The sequence below is a fragment of the Wolffia australiana genome, chromosome 17 (assembly GCF_029677425.1).
Source record: "Wolffia australiana isolate 7733 chromosome 17, ASM2967742v1".
Lineage (NCBI taxonomy): Eukaryota > Viridiplantae > Streptophyta > Magnoliopsida > Alismatales > Araceae > Wolffia > Wolffia australiana.
Genome location: NC_135851.1, coordinates 2,026,524 through 2,051,172, shown reverse-complemented (window position 1 = coordinate 2,051,172; position 24,649 = coordinate 2,026,524). Strand labels below are relative to the sequence as shown.

The following is a 24,649-nucleotide window of genomic DNA, read 5'->3' as shown; positions in this document are numbered from 1 at the left end:
TCCCTCTCTGTCTCTCTCTCTCTCCCCTGCTCTCTCCGTCTCTTACTCTCTCGTCGGCTCTCTCCCTCTCTTACTCTCTCTCTTTCTCTCTCGCCTGCTCTGTCCCTCTCCTACTCTCTGCCTCTCTCTCTCCTGCTCTCTCCCTCTCTTTCTCACTCTCTGCCTCTCCCTCTCCTACTCTCTGCCTCTCTCTCTCTCTCCTGCTCTCTCCCTCTCTTTCTCACTCCCTGCCTCTCTCTCCTGCTCTCTCCCTCTCTTTCTCACTCTCTGCCTCTCTCTCTCCTGCTCTCTCCCTCTCTTTCTCTCTCTCTGCCTCTCTCTCTCTCTCCTGCTCTCTCCCTCTCTTTCTCACTCTCTGCCTCTCTCTCTCCTGCTCTCTCCCTCTCTTTCTCTCTCTCTCCTGCTCTCTCCCTCTCCTACTCTCTGCCTCTCTCTCCTGCTCTCTGTCTCTCTCTCTCTTCCCTGTTCTCTCCCTCTCTTTCTCATTCTCTGCCTCTCTCTCTCCTGCTCTCTCCCTCTCCTACTCTCTGCCTCTCTCTCCTGCTCCCTCCCTCTCTTTCTCTCTCTCTCCCTCTCCTACTCTCTGCCTCTCTCCTGCTCTCCCTCTTACTCTATGTTTCTCTCTCCTGCTCCCTATTGCTCTCTGTCTCTCTCTCTGTCCTGCTCTCTCCCTCTTATCTCTGTTTCCCTCTCCTGCTCCCTATTGCTCTATGTCTCTCTCTCTCCTGCTCCCTCCCTTTCCCTCTTACTCTGTCTCTCTCTCCTGCTCTCTTATGCTGTCTCTCTGTGCTCTTTTCATCTCTTACTCTCTGTCTCTCTCTCTCTTCCTCTCTTTCTTACTCTCTGTCTCTATTGCTCTCTATCTCTCCCCTTCTCTTACTCCGTCTCAATTGCTCTCTCCGTCCCTCTTACACTCTCTCTCTCTCTCTCCCTCCATCCCTCTCGTGCACTCTCTCTCTATCCTCCATGTCTCTCTCTCACTCTATCTATCTATCTATCCCCAAAAAAATATAGGGCTGCATGGAGAACATTCAAAAGCCCAATTTACATGATGCATGCCATATCTGGCACAGCTTCTCTCTAAATATGTAGAAGCCGAAGAGCATATAAGGCTGATCTAGATAAGTTACTAAGGAAAAGGCAAGGGCCCAATGTACCTGAAAGCCACACCTTGCTTCTCTCTCTAAACTTTGGCATCTGAAGAACATATTATCCATCTCTCTCTCCAAATAGTAGACAGCTGAAGTATGTATAAGGCTCATCGAGATTTGTTACTCCATGGATAAAGCAATGGCCCAATGTACACAATGATGTATTAAACCCTGGCTTGCATCTCTCTTAACTTTGGCAGTTGAAGAACATGATTGCTCACAAATATAAGTTAGAATGGATTGGGCAAAAGCCCAATGTACATGAAGATGCAGATCATCCTGGCCCAGATTCACTCTCTCCCTAAATATTTGGCAGCTGAAATACATATAAGGCTCACCTATATATATGTTACAATGGATTGGGCAAGTGCCCAACATATGTTCAATCCACTTAATAATACATGCATGAACAAAGTGGAATTAGGATGGCAGAAATACAATGGCATTGACCAAAAAAACTGAAGAGAGGAGAAAGATTTCGCCTTTGCCGAGCAAAATAGCCTGGTTTTTCATAAAAGCCAGCCGATCCCGCCTCATAGATAGATAAATAGATGAGGAGAGCGAGAGATAGAAGGATATGAATATATATATAAAGAGAGAGACATGGGGTAGACCGCCAAAGGGATTGAAATAGAGATTGAGATAGAAATAGAGAGATGGGTTGATCACCACAATGATCAAAATAGAGAGATGAAAAGTAATAGATGGCGAGAATGAGAGGGTGGATCACGAAAAGGATCGAAACAAAGATATAGTTATACAAGTTGAGAAAGGGGGGAGAGAGAGATGGGTGGATCACCAAAATGATTGGAGTAAAGAGAGATAGAGAGATGGGTTGATCACCAAAATGATCAAAATATAGATAAAGAGATAGAAATAGGGAGATGGTTTGATCATCAAAATGATCAAAATATAGATGTAGAGGTAGAAATAGAGAGATGGGTTGATCACCAAAAGGATTGAAACAGAGAGGTAGAGAGGGGAAGAGATAGAGACGGGTGGATCACTAAAATGAACAAAATAGAGATATGGAGATAGAAATAGAGAGATAGGGTGATCACTAAAAGGACCAAAACAGATGGATTAATAGATAGATAGATAGATATAGGGAGAGAGAGAGAGATGAGATGCGGCGGATCGCCATAAGGATCTGGCTAAAAAAGAAAAGGCCTCAGCCGAGCAAGAACCTGAACATGTCACTAAGGGAAACAATGCCCTCCACGCGCTTGCTGCCTGCTTCAACGACAACGATGCGCCTCACGCCTACAAAAACAAATGCCCCCAGAGATTATTTGCAGTAAAATTGTCACATAAGATGGTTCTAAGATCACATATGAACCTTATAGAGTGGGAGTGGCATTTTGGGAAGATCACTCACCAGGATTAGCGAGCCTCTCCATCACCTTCTGCAAAGGGTCAGAGCGAAGGCACATGTGGCATCTCTGCCCATTGAAGAAACCAATAGTCGAGCTTGAGTCTTGCCCCAGTTGTAGCGCCTGGGTAGACAACCGAAATCATGTTAATCATTGGGTTAATGTTCCTTAAATTTTTATTGAAAAATTAATACTTCTTAATCATAATGTGAGAAAATAATTAAAGAAAAATTAATACTTCTTAATCATTATTTTCTTACCAAATTCAGCATCCCTTGGATCATTATTTCCTCTCAAAAGATTTCGGAAACCATGTTAATCATTGGGTTAATGCTTCTTAATCATTTTTTTGAAGAATTAACGCTTTTTAATCATGATTTGAGAAAATAATGAAACAAAAATAGATCTGGTAAGAAAAGCCGCCTTGTCAGCATCCATTGGATCACTATTTATCTCAGTAGATTTGGAAAATATTACATGAAAAGAAAACTACCAGGCGAAGGGATAAGCCATGTTAGCCATCAGGTTAATGCTTATTAATCATGATTTTAAAAAAAATATATTTCACCAAGATCTCTCTCATGATATGAAAGAGGTAATATGATAAAGAAATTAAAAGGTTTCATCAGACAAGACCTTTCTTGACTTAATGAAAAAATATCGAATTGGTTATCATTGGGTCGATATTTTTCCCTTCATTTGAAACATTTATCTTAGTAAATTAGTAGGGACAACAAGGGACGCCAATTTTTAGTCAAGGTTCAATGGTTCCTTCTATTTATTTAATTGCATTACGATAAAGAAATTGGTGTAATAAACAGAGAAATCACCGCAGTCATTACTTCAGTGTTCCTCTCTTGGTATGAAAAATGTACCATGATAAAAATTGTCACTGAATCAATGTGTTCGTCTCTTTATTTTAAAAAAAAGGTTACATGACAGAATTTGGTCGATTTTAAAAAGGGTAATATGATAAAGAAATTGGTTCCAACTGTCTCTCTTGATTTAAAAAGAACAAGATGTTAGTTAGTCCAACAACTCTCTCTCTGGATTTTAAAAAAGATTACAAGATAAAAGAATACAAAATTTAAAATTTATATAGAGATGAGCTTCACCTGATGGATGCTCAACTGATCGAGGTGAACTTGAGTATAAACTTTGTCCTTGGCTAAAGAAGTGATATCACTGCCATATGTACAAAAAAATTCAACTACTCATCACAAATTGAGGCCTAGGTCAAGAACTTATGAGCAGCAATTACGAATAGGCGGACATCCTCTACCTTCGAGAGTATATATCCACCAGCGCGTCGTTATCATCAACAATAGGTATCGAACTTACCCCAGCTGCAAAATCAAACAAGATATTCAGTATCAGTGAATTAAGAGATCACAGCAGACGTGAACTAAGATGAAGCACAATTATCAGCCGAATATTTCGAACAGAAATAATTAGGGTTAGGGTTTTCACAAGGCAAGAGATACATGATCCATTATGATAAGACATACATTGAACATCTGCCCTGAAGACTGAACTGAGAGTTGATGAGTTTCAGGAAGTCCTTCGTATCGATCAGCCTCAATCAAGAAACGGTGCATTGTATGTATCTTATTGATTTTGACCGAATCACCCTCTTATACAAAAGGATTTTAGATCCTCGGTATTAAATCCCAATCCATAATATTACTATTGTAAAATGAGGAAGATATGACATGAATATGAATACATATACTTAAAAATGATGAGTATATTTTTAAGGTAAACATAAAAGTGTCTTCAACAATAAGATTACCTTCAATGAGCAAAGACAGAGCAGCGCTAAGGGAAGCGTTTGATCGCAGCATCGCCAGAGGCCGTGCATTTGTTTCCCCAATTTTTGGAACCCAAGTGCCGACAGGAAATGAAGAAATTGGTTGTTGAAGAATTGGAAGGGAGATAGAGGAATGTCTGAAGTGTCTGCATAGACCTACAAATAATTGTTAAAGAAGGCTTCAGCAATGATCTCTTGGTATTTTTTTCCCAAAAACCACAATTATTGGAATGCTTACACTTCAGAATCCCTGAGAGCGATGCCAGGTGCAATAATTGCGGAAAAGACCCGTCCTTCAGAGATGAAAGAATGATTGGGATCGTAGCAATTTCATTCTGCAAAATCTTTCGAGCTATTTCCCCCAGTGTATCGCATGGACCCATCTGCATCGAAAGAAAGAACGCAAACAATAAATAATTAAGAAGCATAAAGTTAAGATTGCCAGAGAAACCAATATAAACCAATGAAAAATTAGAAAGCCGCTAGAACATCAAATCTACAAATTTAATGTCAGCAGATAGTCCCATGACTGTCCTCCCAATTTTGAGCGCAATCTCTAGACCAAAATTTTCAAATTTTGGGTTTAGGGCTTAGCATTATCGTTTAGGGTTTAGAATCAAGGGTTTTGGGTTTAGAATTTAGGGTTAGGGTTTAGTTTTAATGGTTTTGGGTGAAGAAAAGAACAGTTTTCAGAAATTAGACAAGCTTACATGCACTAAATCCCTCCGAATCTGTCTACCATGGCCATCAGCTTGTCCAAGGAGTTGGCGCTTCCCTTCTTTCCACGCAGAGATTGTATGCGCCTCAAGTTCCTCCTCCGAAAGATTTGAGCCATGATTTCCCAGCTGAAATCAATATAAAGCTTTAAATTCATGAGAATAAGGGGATGAATAAAACACAAAAAAATAAAAGTTGAGAAATCAAGAGATAGAGAGAAACCCATTGATGTCTGAATTCAAAGCACACCTCTTTAAGGATCAAAATAAAGTCCAACGCACTGAGCATTCCAACAAATTGTCCGCGGGAGAAATCCCACAAAGGAGCCACGGGCATGCCCTGAAAGCATAAAACAGCGTCACAACATCAAAGATAACCGCCAGTGGAAAGTTAATGATGCAGAAACACTCTGGTATCAATCCAAAGGAGAGAAAGAAAAGAATTAGCAGTAAGAACACGAGATCCCTCATTGAAAACCTAGAATGACGTCAAGACAGACAGTAAGAGTAAGCAGCGAGGAAATTCTGAAATCTACAGAATCGAAAACCTTTTCAAGCACATTGGACTCGGATAAGTACATGGGAAACAGTTTTTAAGGGAATGAGCCGATAAAGCAACTCTGAACACAGGAAGAGCCAAGGCTTCCAACCCAAAAATGGTGCTCGCAGAGATTGTCATTGTCAATTGTCATCGTCATCCTGCCATAAACTGGCGATGACAATGATGATTTTGTCATCGTCTCCCATCTGAGAGTGGTTAAATTCTTCAGAAGATGAGACAAAAATGTCATCGTCATCCTAGCAAGGATGAATAACTCATCATCTTCATAGATGAATACGAACACAAGGCTTGATCAGGGTAAAATCCCAGCCCCTCTTGCTATGGGGCAACAATTAGGATCCAGCATCCTACAGGACAATGCCGAGACATCTTCGTACACTTCATGATGACGTTATAAAAAATTGCCCATTGTCCTCATCATCACTCATCCGCAGAATTGGATGATGATGGTGTCTCGTCATCGTCATTGTCATCCAAGATGCAGACTAATTATGACAGATGATGAATATAATTTTTTTTTGAAAAATGATTTAAGCCAGTCACCTGACAAAGCGGTAACCACCCAAAGGTACATGTGAAGAGAGCTAAAGCTCTCCTCTTACATGGTATAATATATTTTGTTTCCCTATATGAGACTCTCTAATCTCTCGCTCTCTGTGTCCACGAAATTTTTTTTTTCAAAGAATTGCCAAGTCATCTTTGTCCTTGTCATTCATCTGCAGCTAAGATGGAGATGACAATGACCGCAGACAAGTGGCAACAATGACAATCTGTGCGGATGATGATGATGATGATGACTTCATCATTGTTCTCCGACCCCACAAACAACTATCCAGCGATTGAGATTTTCTTGCCCTAGATCATCAACAACCAAACCAATGAGGATGAATGCGACATTCCAGATGGGGTGCCAGGAAGCAAGTTTCTCAGCTCTCAGTTAAACAGGTACCTGCCTCCGAAAGAGACTTAACTACTTCTCCAGAAATGAGAGGTAGTTCACTGCGAGATGGGGAGATGTTTAGGGATGCAAAAAGGCTAAATATGAAAAAATCAAAGTAGTCCGACTTCTTCTCCAATATTTGACTGAATTTATACGTCTTTATCTGCCCAGACAGATATTAAAACACCTCCATGCCGAATCAATTCTACAATTATTCAATCGCCATTTAAGCATGATGAAGCTACACAACATAGCCCAGAATCATTCTCAAATATTTGCAAGCAACTATTTAATTGACATAAAAATGTTAAACTATGAATATATAAACGTATTTTAGGAATGAAACGCGGGCAAATTTTCACAGAGGAAGTTCAATGGACTGAACTGTTTCATTCAATTAGGATAATATATTTCTGACAGGCTTTATTTTATGCTCAATAGATCAATGAAAGTTCTTTTCTTTCCGACCCTAGTGCCTCGACGCACCAATAAATATAAAAATATTCAACAGCTTGATAGAAATTCAAATTCATATGAGGCTTTTCGTTTTATTTTTCTTTCTTTCTGTTTAATGCTTTCACCCGTCTCCATACCAGCTCGAGTCATACCCACTGAGTTTGTCTCTATGCCGTGAATATCAACCATTTTTCACGAGCAGCAAATGGCCAATAAAGAATTAACATACGTTTTGGTACATGTCCCAACAAGAATATTTCCTGATTTTATGGTTCATGGAGTTTCAACACACCTGCTCATACAGGATATGGAATGCTTGTTTCACCGGCAAGTTGACATCAAGGGCAATAACCTGAAACAATATTAAGTAAAATATGAACAAACAATCAAATGTCATCGGAATGTATGATAAAAAGGATGCCATATTTTGACCTTCCCAGAGTCGGGCAGCAACTCATAAGCTGTGTGGGCAAATAAAAATGTAGATATCCGATGGCGAGACAAATTAATGTCGGCATCCGACAACCTACGGGGATCAACCTGTCTGATTCCACCTGATACCGTGACCTGATTGGTAAAGAAGGTACAAAAATGAAGGAGAACATGAGTACATTCATCTAATAACGCAAGAATGCAAAAACAAAAAATTAAAGAAATAAACAAATCAACTTAATCAATCCAGTATGTCACTCGAACATAATCATAATCAGAAGGAAACCAACCGTATTAACGTGATCATGAAATTTTATTTTCATCTACTAAACGATGACAAAGATCGCTGAAAGAGATCATGAAACAACAAAAAGTTCATTTCATCTGGCACAAACGCAGGAAACAACAGGTGCGGCATTTCTACATGAGTTAGCTTTTATAATCTAGAAGGTGTCCAAAAAGAAGGGCCTATGATTGATTTTAAATATAGGAGGCATACTTTAGGCTGCCCTCCCTCACGGAGAGCAGTCAAGAAGTAACAATGAAGTTGAAGTTGCTTGTTCCCTCTCCCCTCCATCTCTAAGTCCAGTCTCTCCCTGCACAATCCCCCTCCCTCGTGATCATCTCTGCTTCACCACATCTTCAGGGTGGCTCGTTCCTGATCAATCTCTGCCTCCTCCGTTCAACCTCTCTTCTACTCATTCCCAGTCTACTCTCCAACCCATTGAACATCTACTTGTCTCTTTTTCCCCCCGTCCTGGTACGAATTTAGATCAAGGTTCATATCATAGTACATCCCACTTGCTTCTGGCATCAGGGCACCAGAGGACTAGCCAACAAGAAACTGTATTGACATCAGGAGACGATCAAGAATCTTGCATCCAAGATAAAACACCTTCCACCCATGACATATCTTCAGAGCATTGAGAGAGCCCTCATCTTCCTGCCCAAAATCCAACAGAAAGTTCACTTCAATGGAAAGAATTTTTACCTGTGCGAACAATATACAGAACTGACGCTTCGTAGAAGAGATCTGGAGGAGCAGCTGACAACGGAGCTCACAGATATAACCAATCTAGGTTACAATGCATGGAGAGCTGAAGAAGCATTCATTCATATTTGGCCTCTAAGTTCTATGCCGTCAGAGATAGAATTTTACGAAGGAGCACAGTTAAAGAACCATGGTATCAGAACCATATGAACTGTGCACAGAGTTATTGAGAGGGTCTTTGTTGTGTTCTGAGATATCAAGATGAAATTTAGAGGAGTCAACATCTACCATTGGTAGGGGCTTGGGGGATTACCTGCTGGAGTACACTATTTCTCCAGATACGACAAGACCTCGAAGTCTGTGGAGGCTTTCATCCGTCAGCAGATTCAACACACTATGATCCCAGATTTTCTCTACGAAGAGTCAGTAAAGGTATTGCTGAAAGAAATCCACAAGAATTCCTCCAAGCAACACAATGACTGGAGGACATATGATTTAAATGCTAAGCAGTCCAAGCCGAGATAGGAGAAGACACAGTAATGTCCTTTGCCAGTAAGTTGAAGGCTAAATGGAGGGGAAGTAATCAAAACTAGCCTGCTAAGACCCCATACTCTGAGGAGAGGAAGCATAAAAATGAAGCAGTGTGAGAATCTCAGGTGTCAGAATCTTCACTGGGAGGATACCAAATCTGGTTGAGGCTTTGGAATTGCGATGGAAGGGAAAAGTGGATTGACATTTGTCCAAAGGCACCAAAAACCATTTCTCATGTTTTCTTCACATAGAAAAATAATCCAAGACCAGTTCACGAGGACACCCCTGTTCAACTCTACAGCAGAACGGCAGAGTCTGAGCATGAACTCAGGTCAGATTCAGAAAGGTGATATGGTATCTTAGGCATTTTAGCCCATTAGGGGCACTTTAGTCATCTCATGTTTAGGGTAGATTGCTTCATTTCCTTATAAATATGTGTAGCCCTCCCTTGAGGAGGGCAGTCAAGACTGAAGGTAAGATTGGCCTCTTGGCTCACTTTCTCGTTCCTCCCTGTCACTGTCCTGTCCCCTTGACCGTCCAGCAATCCCCAATCCTGTGATCCTCTCACCGGATCTTCAGATGGCCCCCCTCCAATCCGATCCCTACCCTTACCGTTTGGTTCTCTTCTAGTCTCCGACGATCCCCGTCCCCGCGAGCGTCAACCCTTCACCACGTCATCAGGCGGCTCATCCTCGGCCGATCCCCTCTGCTCGGCCTCCTCCCGATCCTTCCCGTTTCATCTCTCCTACCTCGGGAACGTCTACCTTGCCTCGTCCTCCAACCTCCTTCAGATAGGAACTGTAATTTCCGGGAGATTGAAGAGGAGATTTAGGAAGAAGAAGAAAGAATTTTTATTCACTCAAAAATGCCCACCCAGTACATTTTCAATTGTCCCTTTTAAAAGGACTACATATTCGACCGTTGGGGCTTTCACGATCGAAGAGGAATATGACCGTTGGAATCAACGGTCATATCTTATGACTGTCTAACGGATCAGTCATAAGAAGCCTCTGATCGGGCCCAATAATACATGACACAATGTCTAATAATGGGCCTCATTTGGACCACATGATCTAACACAAACCTTGACCAAGGTTCGTATCATGATCCCAGGGATAATGTCCAATAGTCATATTCCAAGAAAAGCGGCACATATAGGAGAATTCTTGAAAATTTTCAAACAAGTTCAGCAGCCCAGGAAAGTCTATGTTCTTACTTTACAGGCCAAGGAATGTGGAAAACAAGCAGCAGCGAAAAGGCCAGACATTTTGATACACCAACAGTGTATCGTCATCCCATGGCAAATTTTAAATAACACTTTGAACTTCAATTCCTTGTGTACTTATCAATACTCGCCTCCAAACGATAGCAATCGGTAACAATGTCACTCAACAGAAAGAAGATAGATGTAGAGAAGATCTATCTCCTGATCGATCTTCTACTCTCCGGCCGCGGACTCCCGCTGCTCTGGCCTCCAGTCCCTCGACCGCTTCAATCTTGAAAATAAACACCTTCCACCATTTCCCACTCAAGTTGCCCTTTAAAGGATCTCTCACATGCGGCCCTGCACGACTCAGTAACTGATTTTCTCTGTCTCTTTCTTCGACTCTGATACTTGCGTGTGAAGAACATATCACACTTCCAAGACAGCATGAACTTTGAGTCAAATGATCCACCCACGAGATTCACCTACAGGCAACTCCTTGTTTCAGACTAAATAGGATCCCCGTTTTTAATACTAGGGAAAAAGCACAGAACAAGTGTATTAATGGGCAAACCTGCCATGCCATAGCTGCCCAGAAATAGTGAAAAGATAAGGGATATCTTGGGCTGACCCAAACACTACCAGATACAGCATTTGTTGTGGTCGTTTGTTCAGACAGTTGAGCATGATCCAACGGAAGTGCATCTTCTGGCATCCTATTGATAAGAAAATAAGAGTTCTTATCATAGAAGATAGGAATAGAGGAGGAGAACCAGCAGTATGGTCGTCATCTGGAACTCAAAGGGAGGGGAGAGCAGGAAAGATCATCAGCAGAGGAAAAGTGATACCGGCAGAATGAACAACACACTGGAAAGAGATACGGGAGCCCAAAAAACTCATTGACTACTTCTTGGCTGCCTCATTTAAAAGTTATTCATGCACAGTGGAAAATGACAAAAATACACAAGATACAATGGGGATCATATCACCTATCTGGTAGTAATTTCCTTGAATGGTGCTTCAGGTCACGACAGACGAGTACAATTATGCTGACAGTGGAAGTGTACAATGATGCCAACCATTCAGGATCACTTGGCTAGCTGTTAAGACCCTGAACAGATCAAGAGATTGTTCAACTTCCAAAAGCCCAACCATCCTCATGTTTGGACATTATTATAGAAGCAGAAAATGATTGTGCTTTGATGCAATCCTCCCCTGGAATCATATGAGGAACCACAAGAAGAGAGCCAGTCACAACTCATGTATCACTCAAGGTGCATGTGCCTCTCAGGGAGCACGGACTTGACAAGGAGTGACTCCATAAAAAAGGACGTCCACTCCAACATAATATCAAGATTTGAATGACCTGAAGTCAATACTGGCATTCGGTTGGCGCCCAGGTCCTAATTCCTTGTCCACTCTCCTGCAACGTGATTCTATGGATGTTGGATTTTCTTGATTGATACTGACCGGAGTTGTACCATGCTTGAGCTCCCCCAGTAGTCAACTTTGGCCCCCTACAATAAAGCTATACCCATGAAGCAGCCCCATCTTCCTCCACCAGTCCACACTTCGGGGTCCAACATGATCATGGTTAACAAAAAATTATATGTCATCTATTTGAAGGAACTTAGCCTCTTGGTGGAGTAAGAAGAAACAAGTAGTTTCCAGGTCCAGAGCAGAATCCAATTATTGAGCGATTTTTTGTGAAGAGAGACAGGGGAGATCACACAAAATCAGAGAGGATTATTGAGCTATGCTTCAGGGACTTTGAAAGGTAGATCCGATCAAGGCAGTCCGGATCTGAATTTCACAAGTTGTCTTTTATCATGATAACAAGTTGGTTATCGACATTGATACCAATGCAGAGCAGTATGACCCGACAAAAACACATTGAGATCAAGGAGAAGACTGAAAACAAAATAGTCCGCATTGTTTTGTGTCATCTTCAGCACAAATGGCATTTGTCAAGGGACTTTGATAGGAGACCCACCATTATTTACCATCGCCAGCACAGGGACACTCCTTCCCTTGTTTTAATAAAGGATGAATGGGATAGGAAAGTGGTCTTTCGATCTTTTGCTCATTTCGACTTTTGTTGGGAAAGATATATTTCAAGACACAGGGAAGTGCCAGACGGAGGAATATTATGGAGAAGCAACTTTAGTTTTACATCTCTCTCTGCTTGTTGTCAATGCAGCCTTCCATTGTGCGAGGAGCCCATCAGACTTCCTGGAGCTTTATCTCAGATGTTCGACTCTGAAGCTGGGTGTGTTCATTGAAACCACGAAGTCATCATCAGGGGGCAAACAAGAAAATTCAATTACAAGGTCCAAAGACATAGAGTGCATAATGATTCCATGAAGCTATTCAGAATGATGCGTATTAACTAACAATAAAAACGTTCCGATAATGTCAAACTCTTTGAAGCAATCAAGCATTTCTTAATAACCAAGTGATGATAAAAATAAAATTCAAGTTTCTTTTAAACAAAGAAAATGAAAGGTCAATATACCACTCGCTGAAATGTCTCATTATCCACATCCATGTTTGCCCCATTGGGGGGTGTGCCAGGAATAGACAGTGGAGGAAGTGGGTCGGGGTCCCTTGTTAGAAGTACAGTATTTACTATCCCATAATTTCCTGTAATAAACGGCTGCCGCTCATCATGTCTCCATTCCCCGTCAACAAAAAATTTGTACTGCAATTCAAAAGTATGAAAAATGATAGGCCATTTAACGGAAAAAGTATAATGAATGCGATATTATTACCACAATCACAAAAATCGACTTAATAACGTCTCAGAAATCAGAATATTCATCTTTAAAAAATTTCCAAAAGATAAAAAAAAATTCATAAGTTCTGACGTTATATCAAAATAAAAATCGGGCACCAATCTTCTCGGGTCTGGAGGAACCGGCTTGAAATAGAAGGATGCCAGAAATTTAAGTCAGAAAAATTAGGGCTTAATCAAGAAACAGGTGCCTCTTAGCACAATCAATGACTGTGTCACCCTTTTTGAACTTATGAGGCGCTTATATCGATTTTCATTACATGCAGGATTTCCTTCTGCCACCCTGCTACTGAGATGTAAACAAAATCCCATCATCATAGTCACCATGATGGAGTTTTTAACACCCCCTAGAATCATCTTTCCAATTGGTTTGGCGTATGATGATGAATTCATCACCATCGTCATCCTTAAATTTGTCCTTTGTTTTCAGTGCGAGACAAACGACAAGATGTTGACGAGATAAAGACTAGATGATATGTACGATGACGATTCTTCATCATCGATCGTCATTGTCCAACATAAGAATGTATTCTACTTTCCAATGTGATTTTATCTTTACAATAAAAGTTACATCAGATCACTCTAATGACTCCAAATTAAAGCATGCAGATAATATCAAATTGTGCAGAATTATCACCTGATGGAACCCCGGCGTTAAGCTGCATATGGTCTGAAACACCGTGGGGCATCCTTCCATAGGAGACATAGGCAAGTGTTCAGACCACCTAAAAATAATCCAACAATTTTTTTAGGAAATTAAAATTGACATTTTTTTTAATCCAATTCACTAACTCTCATCTCTTCCAAAAAATCAAAACAAAATTATGAAAAACTCGAAGAAAAGTGAACTCTTCAATCCATCCGATTTATCCCATCAATAAAAGCCATGACCCATAACAAAGAATTCACCGCTGAACAAAGCCTACCATCATGCAAGCGTAATAACCTCTTATAATAACAAAAACATTAGATGAAAATTCATCGGAAGATACCAAAAAGCTGACCTGGTGAAAGAACCGGTAAGGAAGACCCGTCTTCCACCATAGGGCCAAAAAAACCGCGTTGGTATGAGCACACTGGCCAGAGCTCCACTGCCATTTTGACCTTCTAATTCTGTCTCCGAAGAAAACATCATCTCTTCAAAGATTTTCCCAGACAAGAAGAGCCCAAGAATTCCTCGGAATATTCACACTTTCAAAGACGTTTCCAATGCCCCCGATTTGAACAACCATTTCCTGCCTCGGAAATTTTCTTCTTCAGGAGAGTTCATGAATACCCAGAAGAAGGAAGAACACATCCCATTCCACAAAAGATAGACTTCTGAAAATCCCAAAACCTCATCAGAACTCCGTCCAACTTGATCAGAGGAAGCAAGATCTTCACTTCACTTTGGTAAAGATCCCCCAATTTGGGAAGAACCCATCTCGCCCAGATCACCAGCTCGCTCGTAGCTCAACCGGGTCGGGCTAAAAACCCCGGATTTGAAGGAAAAATCGAAAAAAAATCTCAACTTTTCCCTCAGGAACCGCTTCCGAAAAAGTGGGAACAATAATCGCTAGGAAGAACTCCGTTCCAAGAAGGAAAGAGCGATGCGAAACGGGAGAAAAAATAGCCCAAAGATAGAGATCGAAGACGATTGATGAAGGGGGGAAGACGGAGACAGCAACTTCATCCTGACCGTTCAAATCTAATCTGACAGACTCTAGTTTGGAAGACTTGTGGCTTTTTTTTAAATTCTTTTATTTAAACTATAGTATGTTAGATTGAATATAAGACTATGAGTTACAGTATTCATTTTTACTCATAAATACTTACATTATCATTTCTCATATTTTCACTCAGTGTGTGTGTTTTTTTTCCTTAGTACAATTCATGTAATGATTCAATTATATGCATGGGCAGAACTGAGTCAAATGAATTGATATCATGCTGAAGCATTTTCAGAAAAAAAAAATGTTGATATAATTGGCTCAATGCGCATGCATGTAATTGAAAATTTAAGATTGTAAATGATTACTTGATTTCTTAGAGCTTGATGTGTCTTACATCATCTTTAGATTATTTTCCAAGGTTCAGAAGGGTTTACCCGAAGAGTATCTATATTTCATAAGGTTTGAATAGTCTGTACGACTAAGCAAGAAAGCTGAGCTTTAAATATTGATGCTGCCAATAAAGCTTTATTACCTGATTTTGTATCATTCATTATTTAATATGAAATAAAATTTGTTTCTATTGGCTGTGGTACAAGCATTCGTTGGATATTTTAAAACTTTGTATATTGATAGGGGAATTTATGCTCAAGTTGGTATAAAATAATGTTAAGTTTATTAACAAATGTTAATATATCAATTTTCATTCTATCTCAAAAACATGAGCCATATGTATGTTCCATGTCTCATGTTGAAAGCTAATCAAAAGTTTCCACAATATTTTCCTTATTTTCCTTTTAAAAGTTTTTTAAAAAATTTTAAATTGTTTTAGCTTTTTATATTGTTGGATAGATATGTTTTTAAATATTAAGTTATTAAATGCAAAAGCCTCCGTAAACCACATCAGATAAAATATGAACTATGGTCGAGTTTTTTTTCTGACCAAAGAGATTGCATAGTGTGAAGTCTGTAATCCCCAAGGCCATATAAAAACCAAAAACAATTTCATGGTGGTGGAAGAAATCATATTTTTTCTTGAGCATTGATGCTTCCACATGGGAACAATGGTAATCTATTATATATGTGCACTTAGATAGTGATGATTATGACTTCAAATTTTACTTGACTTTTAATCTCAATTGCCGGCGTTTATTCATTACACTGAAATGAAGTTTCTCTATAGTTTGGTTCCTGACCCTTCATTAAGACTCGAATCCATGGTTGATGACCATGGGACAGGTGGGACCCACATAGAAAATGATGCATCAAGGCTAATTTCAGTAGAGTTGAGCAAGGTTGGATCTAGACCTCATGACTTATCTATAACATGTGAGGGGCCCTCAAAAACAAGCCTCCCTAATCATTGTCATTAACCAGATAACATGAAAAATATTCTGGGGGAAAATGATCTAAAATGATACATTACACTGTTTTAAAAAACTATTGCATTAAAGTAAGATAATTAGATTAATAAGTTCCTTTTCATATTCTACATTTGCTAATTTTTATAATTTTTTTGGACTCTTAAAATGCATTCCACAAATCCCTTGGAAAAATAAAGAACATAAAATCCCTTGGGATCCAGTAGGACATACATTTAAGAGGCTTAAAGCATGCCTCATAGCCCACCAATATTGGGTGTGCCATAGTGCATGAAATATTTGGTTATTCCACCTTACAATGCTCATCCAATGGCACATTAGTTGAGATCCACGATACATCATGCGACATACCCATAAGAAAATATGTTGCATCACCATGTGATTGGCTGCATAAAAACATAGATAATCACATTAGTCAACGGGGAGTCAGTGTGTAACAATTCTGATGCCACAAATTTGTGACAATAATGGTCCTGGGCAGGATCACTGATAATGAAGCCCTTGTTTGGCAATGAAGGCCACATAATTGTCTGCTGATTAAAATTAATAACTAAAATAATATAACTTAAATTTTATAAAAGGATGTATATGTGTGTGTGTTTATTTATGAATTGGTTGGCATTATTGCATAAATATATTCAGAGTTTATAAATATATTACAATAATCTAATTTGTTACAATAATCTAATCCCGGTAGAGAGTTAGATTTTATAAATATATTCAATAATATTTGTGGATTTCAATATTTGGGATTATTTTATTTTTAATAATTTTATTAATCAGATGTGAGGAGAACAGTTATTATAACCAATGCACGTGTTCATTTACTATTTACCTATTAAGTAATGGGCTAGAACTATTTAGGATATCTCAATTGGTTGATATTTACCTTATAAAATATATATTTTATTTTGAAATAAAATATATATATTTATAAGATTTTCATCCGTTTCTCCAACATACATATCGTAATACCAAGTATACTTTATTTGCTAATCTATCATTCTGCATTAATGCGTGAGATTCATATCCAAATAATTTAGGCAGAAAACAATGATTATCATGGAAGGAATGAAAGTTATATCCATACTTAAGTTTCGTAAGTATGTTGAATTATATTCTTTCACGGTAGTCATTCATATCAATTAAAAAATAAAACAATGCAATTGTAGATTTGTAGGCTTAGATGTGGTTTTCCTGATTCACATGATGCATATATATATATATGATTTTGTTCAAAAAAAATTATTTTTATATATATTTACACATTATTAGCCAAAGGAATCATAACATTACCATGACGATGTTCAATATTTTTAAGGCACTTTTGCCCGAAGTTGCACTTATATTTTATCCTCATTACACTCCTTGCCCCCAATCAGAATAGAAGCTAACTACTGAAAAATATCAACACTTGGATGGTTTAATTCATATTAATTTAATAATCAATACATGAGCTATCTTGCATTAAACCACTCAATAAATTTTCAATTTTCAGTCATTTTATGAAATGAATCGTCAAAGAAAAAGAAAAAGAAACAGATATTATGGGACAATGACACATACGCTTTGTACTTGAAACGTAAGTATATCCACAAGAATAAAATCAAAAAAGTGAAGGTAAATATGCATGAACCCAAATGGAAACAATGAATCTGAAAAGATAACCTTCAGATAAAAGTAAAATTTATGGTAGAGTTAAAAGGGTTTTTCAAATGTTATATGATTACTTGAATTATACATAAATTGATTATGATGGATTAATTCATAGCATCTCATAGAAAAAATATAAGTAAGATGCGCATAATCATGAAACAATATGATTTATTTTTAGTATATGTATATCGGACTGAGAGTTAAGTCAAGCAAACCAGAATCAATAAAATATCTTCTGAGAGGTGTATTTAAACTTCAAAACTGATAAGCCAAAAATTAGGGGTGAATTTGGCAATTTTATAATCACTTATTGTTGTTGCTTTTTAGCTTATAAAATAAAATTTATAAAACCTAACTTAAAATGTATAGCGATAAGTATGGGTAGTATCCAAGGGAAGCTAGTAAGGCAATCCAATTAGTGATCTATTTGAATAATTTAACCCTAATTAGAGTAAATTTCATCTTCAATAAAGATCAAATCGCCCTAATTAGGTTTAGAATTTAGAAAGGAGGGTAGAAGAGATGGGAAGAATAGAAGAATTAGGGACCTCTAAATTGACCTATTTGATCCAATAAAAATGAACAAAATAGTCAGATAGAGGGGTTAAAAAGAAAATTTAGTTTTGATTTGGGTTTAGGGGAACTGAGTATCCAAAGTAAATTACTACTACCTCATAAACTTAATCTAATGTTAACTGGAAGTCAAACATCTTGTTTTAATTTTTCTTAATGTGCAAGTGGAATAGCTAGATCAATTTAGTAATCTCTCCTCTCAATCCTAGTAAGGGCCTGTACATACCGCTCAAGCCAAGCAATTTAGAAATGCAGATCCAGATCAACAAGAAAAATCACAAATTTCACAAACACGTAATCCAAATTACACTAAAATTCAAATATAATGAAGTAAAAAATACTGAATTTAGTTGATACATGATGTAGCTCCCCTTTGTCTTGTAGTTGTGAAAGAGCCCCTTCCAGAATGACCTCCTCAACTCAAAATTGTGCTTTTATACTTAGGTTAAATGGTACAAATTATCATTTTACCTCCAATTGATAATTAATATTTATCCATCAATAGGGGCTTGATCTGAATGATCCAGCCATACAGATAGAAATAGGAGGTCGAGATGAGCAAATCATGAAAATTTGACCTCAATCCGACTTTAGTATCAAGTCATTAATAAATGAAAATTGACCAATCTGAGCCGTTGGATCAATTTTTATTTATTTAATTTTAAATTTTGAAACACCCGCACAATGTGTCGACTGCTGATTGGCTGGTGAGATCATAACTGCTTTGGCGGGTTCATTCTCAGCGCGCCATGTACCCCATCCTGGAAATAAGAGAATAAAACATTATATGTGGCGATTTACACTTACCCGTACATTTTTACTGCCTTCCCCCAGCCAAATGGCGCCACATCACCTCCCCTTCGTGATCTTTATATGTGCTGCACAGGTGGCGCACTTACTGCCTTCAACATAAGCATCAACAGATGGCTATAAGCTGTTGGATTCTCATCCAAATTTGGCCATGTGGCTTTGCAAAATCAACTTCTAGGAATTTTTCACAAAAATACCTGAAAATATTCACGAGCACAAACTGACGCCGCCCAGAAAATACTTATGCAAATGCCCCTCTGCTTTCTCTCTCCTTCATATTTCCTTAAAAAACCATAAAGCCCGATTAATTTGATAAAAACCCTGCGACTTTTTTAATTGAATATTTATGTGTGCAATGGGAGATAATGAGCTGTTTTAAAGGCATAATCCCAACAAAAATTCAAGAAAAACCCCTCCAGCTTTAGAAATTTCTTTGAAACTCCTATTTCCCTTATAAATATATCTTTTTCCTATTTAAATATTCATTTATTCCTCGAATAAATTCCGAGAAAATCCAATAAAATTATAGAAAACTCAATAATTCATTCCCACATTAATTAATATAAGAATTAGTTTTTAAACCTGCCTTTTACATTTAAATAGAATTGTCCCAAGCTTAAATAAATTCCATACAATTTATAAATTAACCAAAAATTAGGAAAATTTTGAAATTACTTGGAAAAATTAGTTAACGTATAAATATATGATAACAACCCTATTTAAAACTCTTTAAATGCATAAAATTGTGCTAATTACTTGAATGAAATACTGAATTTAGGTATTAAAAATAAATTAAAGTATGGTTTTGCCACAGCTACTTAAAATGCTCTTTCCAGGATTATTCACATTACTTTATCAATGTTTTTTTCCTTTCTAAATTTGAATGTAGCCCTAGTATTAAAAGAATATTATAACAATTAAATACAGATATTGATCTGGAAACCTCTCATTTTTTATGAAACTCTCCCAAATGGAAAATTATATTCAAGTAGAATACAACTGTGAAGGATTGTAGATCTGATTAAATTTTCATCCAATATCTTGGACTTCTCTATTGAGAAGCAGCCAATAAAAAATCTAAACCATTGGATCAAGTCGTATTTCATCCTAATTTGTTATTGTAAATGATTTTATTACATATATGAAAGAGCTTGGGATTAGTTTTTCAGTACATATAAATTTAAAAAATGTGTTTCTCTTTAATTCAGAACTATAAACTAAAACTTATGATTTATCTATTGTGTATGATGAATGTAGTATCAACTCTTGAGTAAATGATTTTGATGATATTCTTTGGAGGATGAGACAGAATTCCAACAGTACCAGTTTAAAATAATCTTAGGAAAACCCAAGAGAAGTAAAATATGTTATTATAAGTACGAAATATATAAAACTAATATGTTTAAATAATTATATCTAAACAACAATTTCAGTGAATAATCTTAAAAGAGAAGCTTGGAAATAATTTTTTACACATTTTTGGATTGGTATCTAATAATCTCTTGGTATTACTTTCTGAGATACTCATCAAGTAAATGTGATATTCATATTCTTGTACTCACAGGATAAAGTTGTATACAGTTGAAAAAGGTAAATACTTAAGCCAGATCATATGATTGCCTCAATTATTTTACCACCTTGAATGTAATGGAGATAAGAATAAAATGATAAAGTGTGAATATGTGTCATGAAAGCTTGTGATTGGCTAGAGAAGAGGAAGATGTAACTTTTATAAATCTCATTGTCCCAATGATACCTCTTGAATGCAATGTGGATTACTTTTATTGTATCAAATGACACGGTTAAAATGTTAACATCCAGAGACTTCAGGTTAAATGTTTTCATATTTATTCCTTTTCTTTACTTTGCACATCTCAAAATGAGAAGTTATGCTACATCATTGCATGCATGTTTTTTTAAAATAATCATATATTAAAAATATTAAATATATATGGATATTAATTAAATAAAGAATATAAATATAATTAAAAATTTTAAATGAACTTCACATTCCTGCTGGATGACTCTTTTTATGTTTTTATCATTCTGAACACTAAACAAATACAGAAGATGTAAATAAACCTCGTCATTAATATTTATAAGGCTATTTTTCTGGTCAACTAAATTAAGATATTGTTGGAAATTTTTTCAATGAAAATTGGGAATTAAAATTTTGGGGTTAAATTTGTGTACACTGCTCAAAAGTTTTGTCCACTCAAAGTTCTTTCACTAAATTAACTTGATTGTATCAAAGTCATGAAAACTTTCATTGATCTAATCTCAAGTCAAATAGTATCATCCCAAGATGCACTGTAAGCATTTTCTCATGATATTAATATGTTGAAAAAGGTCTAAATACATTGATAAGGTTGTCCAGCCCATGTTACTAAGGTATTCAAGCTTAACTTTTTCCACACATTCAAAAGCATCATTCATAGTTCCTAAATGAATTCCATAATTTATAATTATTTAATGACATTCAATCGAGATCTGGAATCAACATTTTCACCTTTATATTGAAGACGTCGAATAGTCTAACTTTCAGCCCCTTGGTTTTTCTACAAGGTAAATATAATACGGTAAAATCTCTATACTGACATAAGTCACTGGATGGTGGGATATATTTGTATTATGTTAACATTTTATTTTAATTTACTCATTAAACTATTCCCATAGTGAAGGATTAAACTCTAGAAATATTTTAAAAATCATACATCAGCATTATATAATTTAAAATATTTATGCATTAAATACGTATTATAATATAAAATTTATGTATAAATGATTCATTTGACAGTATATCTTAGTTTTAAGAATGGATTAAAGTTAATAGTATTATAAAGTTATGTCAATAAAAAATATGAGAAAACTGTCTAAAGCTTATCTTGTAATATTGATCTTATTTTTGGTTTATAATACCTAATAAACACCTAAGAAAGGTCAATTAATTCACAACATCATAAGCAAAGGGTTGTACAGATTGCAAAAATTTAGTGGGAGCATAATTTAATGAATATAACATCAGCCAGAACATGCCAGGTCTTCAGAGATCATGTCTCATTCATGGAAAAATTCATCAAGTTACTGCCGTATATCATTTAAAAGAATATCATTTAACAAGCCCAAACATTTACAATTAGTCAAATAATCTGAAGATGGTTTCTAGGTCCAAGCAGTGTGCCCATGTCCTTGAGAATGACGTTCATATTGAGCGGCCATTGTCGTCACTAAAGGGATCTGATAAATTATCATAAATGAAAGTATCCTAATAATATAGTTCATTTTTAGGTGTTTCCATAGATTATCTATGAGTTTCTCATGCTAAGTGAACATGTATGAACAATTTCACGAGACAACAAACGATAAAGTCATTTGACAAGCAAAGCATGACTTGGAAGTTTATGATGTAAAATAGTCTATTAAATAATCATATAATCAAGGGTTATTTGGTACAAGATAACTAATTAAACATGCTTGAATTACTGGAATGTTTCACATGCTTGGTCAATTTGTCCTCTGTTTATGTGAGTGAAACATCACCATTCAACTCCATACAATTAATTGTAAATATTTAACAAGAAAAATGTTGAAGTTCGTCTAACCAAGAGATAAAAAACCAGTTATAACATTAATCTTGTGAGTTGTATATGTTTATTTGAATTAAATTTATCAAATATGGATACATTTAAGCTTAGAATGATATTTTTATTTTTCTGCATCATTGTGGCTATGATTGATCTAATTGCAGAGAAGTCAAAGACATATTTTTTCCACTGATGGCACATGTGTCAGATCAGCAGTTACTGCATAAAAATACGTCAGAATATTTGGTGAATCCTATGATTCTACAGACACACTAGTGTTGTGACAGGTGGATTGATGTGGAGAGAGACAAAATGAAAAAAACACATAGTGATCAAACTTCAGAACACAACATGTAATGATCTAGGAGTTATGATCTAAAAATTTGAGGTCATCTTCCTCTCATCTCCTTTATTCATCCACATAAATAGAACTTATGAATACAACATGTATTCATGTAAAAACATCTCAAACTTGACCCCGCATTCTCAGGCTTATTAAAATAAGGTGAGTTTGAGATCCATTGAGTTCCTTGGTACAAATAGTTGAATGAAGTTGTAAGGTTGGAGATAAGTGGATGGGTTCTCCTGTAGCCACTAATCACTTTGATCCTAAAACATAAGGATGTACATTGATTTTCTCGTACTTACATTGTCATCTTCTTCTCAGCGTCCATCCATCTACATCCATCCATCCATATCCATTTCACCCATCATTATTTCTCATCATTAAATGTGATCCATTATTCCATACATAAACATTTTTATACATTAATTATTACAAATATATTTCCATAATTATCAGCCTTCCCATCCTTTCATATTTCTGTAATTTAATATTAATCTATCTCAACTCTATCTATAGTTCCCCTGTCTTTTCACAAGTTATATTTATTATTAATCATCTTCTCATCACCATTTCTCTCTAGCTTTTATCCTATAAAGTATCACTTCTCATCCCTAATCACCATTCTCTATCGAGAGGAGCCTTTATCATCACTACATAATTATGTTTTTACAGAGCCAGTTTTTCCTGTAACATATATTGAGTATCTAAATTATAAAGTAAAAATTAAAACACACAAAATATGAGTTTATCAATAGCTAATTAACATGATCATATTTTTTAGGGGAATCTTGAGAAAGAAATACCCATGAATCTGGACTGATGGGTAAAATACCCGAGTCTCCTTTTAAAAAAAAGCTAGATCATTCTAGGAGCATATTGGGGCTGACACGTTCTCATGAATCTCACCCTACACCCATCCAATAAAAATGGGGTTATTCAAACTTTATTACTTTCACCAATGGATTCTTTATATTTTTATGGGTGCAGTTATGTGCTAAAAATCCAAAGTCTTCAAGAAATTCAAAGAGTTAAAAAATTATACCTAAAAGATATAAAGTTTTTATCAGTTAAAGGGAGAAAACTAAGAACTGAATTCACGACATCGGTGAAGGAAAAAGGTTCTCCTAATTCAGTTGACCCCTCCATAAACATTAAATGGATGGTAGCTTATACATGATTAACCACTAAGTGCTCGACGTGATGTGATCCATTATGAGATTTTCTAGATAGCTCCATATTGAACATATTATTTAGAAAATTGATATTTCAAAGTCCATATTAGACGTGGAAATAAACAAAGACCAACTCTAATCACGTTAAAGTGTGGACTTCTAGCCTATGGGAAGAGGCATGGCCCAAATAAGTTTTTTGTGTAGAAATGAGAAGAGTAGGTTTGATGTATGTCTGAAGGCAAATTTTGGATATTAATTCTACCACCCAAAAGAAAAAAGGTTTTTGTTAACAGTATGGTTGTATTATTGGAGGACTACCATCTTGTATAACAAGATAGTGAGATTGAACTAGGTCTTGAAATAAATTTCAGATCTGGATACCAATGCAATCTCCCCAGATGATGTGTTCATCATAAACCTGTTCAAATAAAAACAAAATAATTTCATAAATATCAAAGTAACTAGGCACGTTGATTGATATGTGATGCTTGTAAATTGAATTAATATAAAGTCACTC

General features: G+C 36.6%; 1 protein-coding gene across 3 annotated transcripts; it reads right to left on the bottom strand.

Moving 5' to 3' along the window:
- Positions 1 to 1,465: 1,465 nt before the first annotated feature.
- On the bottom strand, positions 1,466 to 14,571 carry LOC144714124 (sucrose nonfermenting 4-like protein). 3 transcript variants are annotated; one of them, XM_078588810.1, is made up of 13 exons: positions 13,965 to 14,571; positions 13,598 to 13,685; positions 12,682 to 12,867; positions 7,441 to 7,575; positions 7,301 to 7,360; positions 5,274 to 5,390; positions 5,045 to 5,179; positions 4,573 to 4,717; positions 4,317 to 4,490; positions 3,807 to 3,870; positions 3,640 to 3,709; positions 2,530 to 2,647; positions 1,466 to 2,414 (listed from the first exon to the last, which is right to left on the bottom strand). In XM_078588810.1, exons 1-13 carry the CDS (start codon positions 14,093 to 14,095, stop codon positions 2,323 to 2,325), a joined length of 1,515 nt encoding a protein of 504 aa, XP_078444936.1. In that variant the 5' UTR covers positions 14,096 to 14,571; the 3' UTR covers positions 1,466 to 2,322. The 3 variants fall into 3 exon arrangements, with proteins under 3 accessions (XP_078444936.1, XP_078444937.1, XP_078444938.1); XM_078588811.1 differs by having other exon boundaries at positions 5,301 to 5,390; positions 13,965 to 14,570; XM_078588812.1 differs by having other exon boundaries at positions 12,682 to 12,809; positions 13,965 to 14,105.
- Positions 14,572 to 24,649: the final 10,078 nt, after the last annotated feature.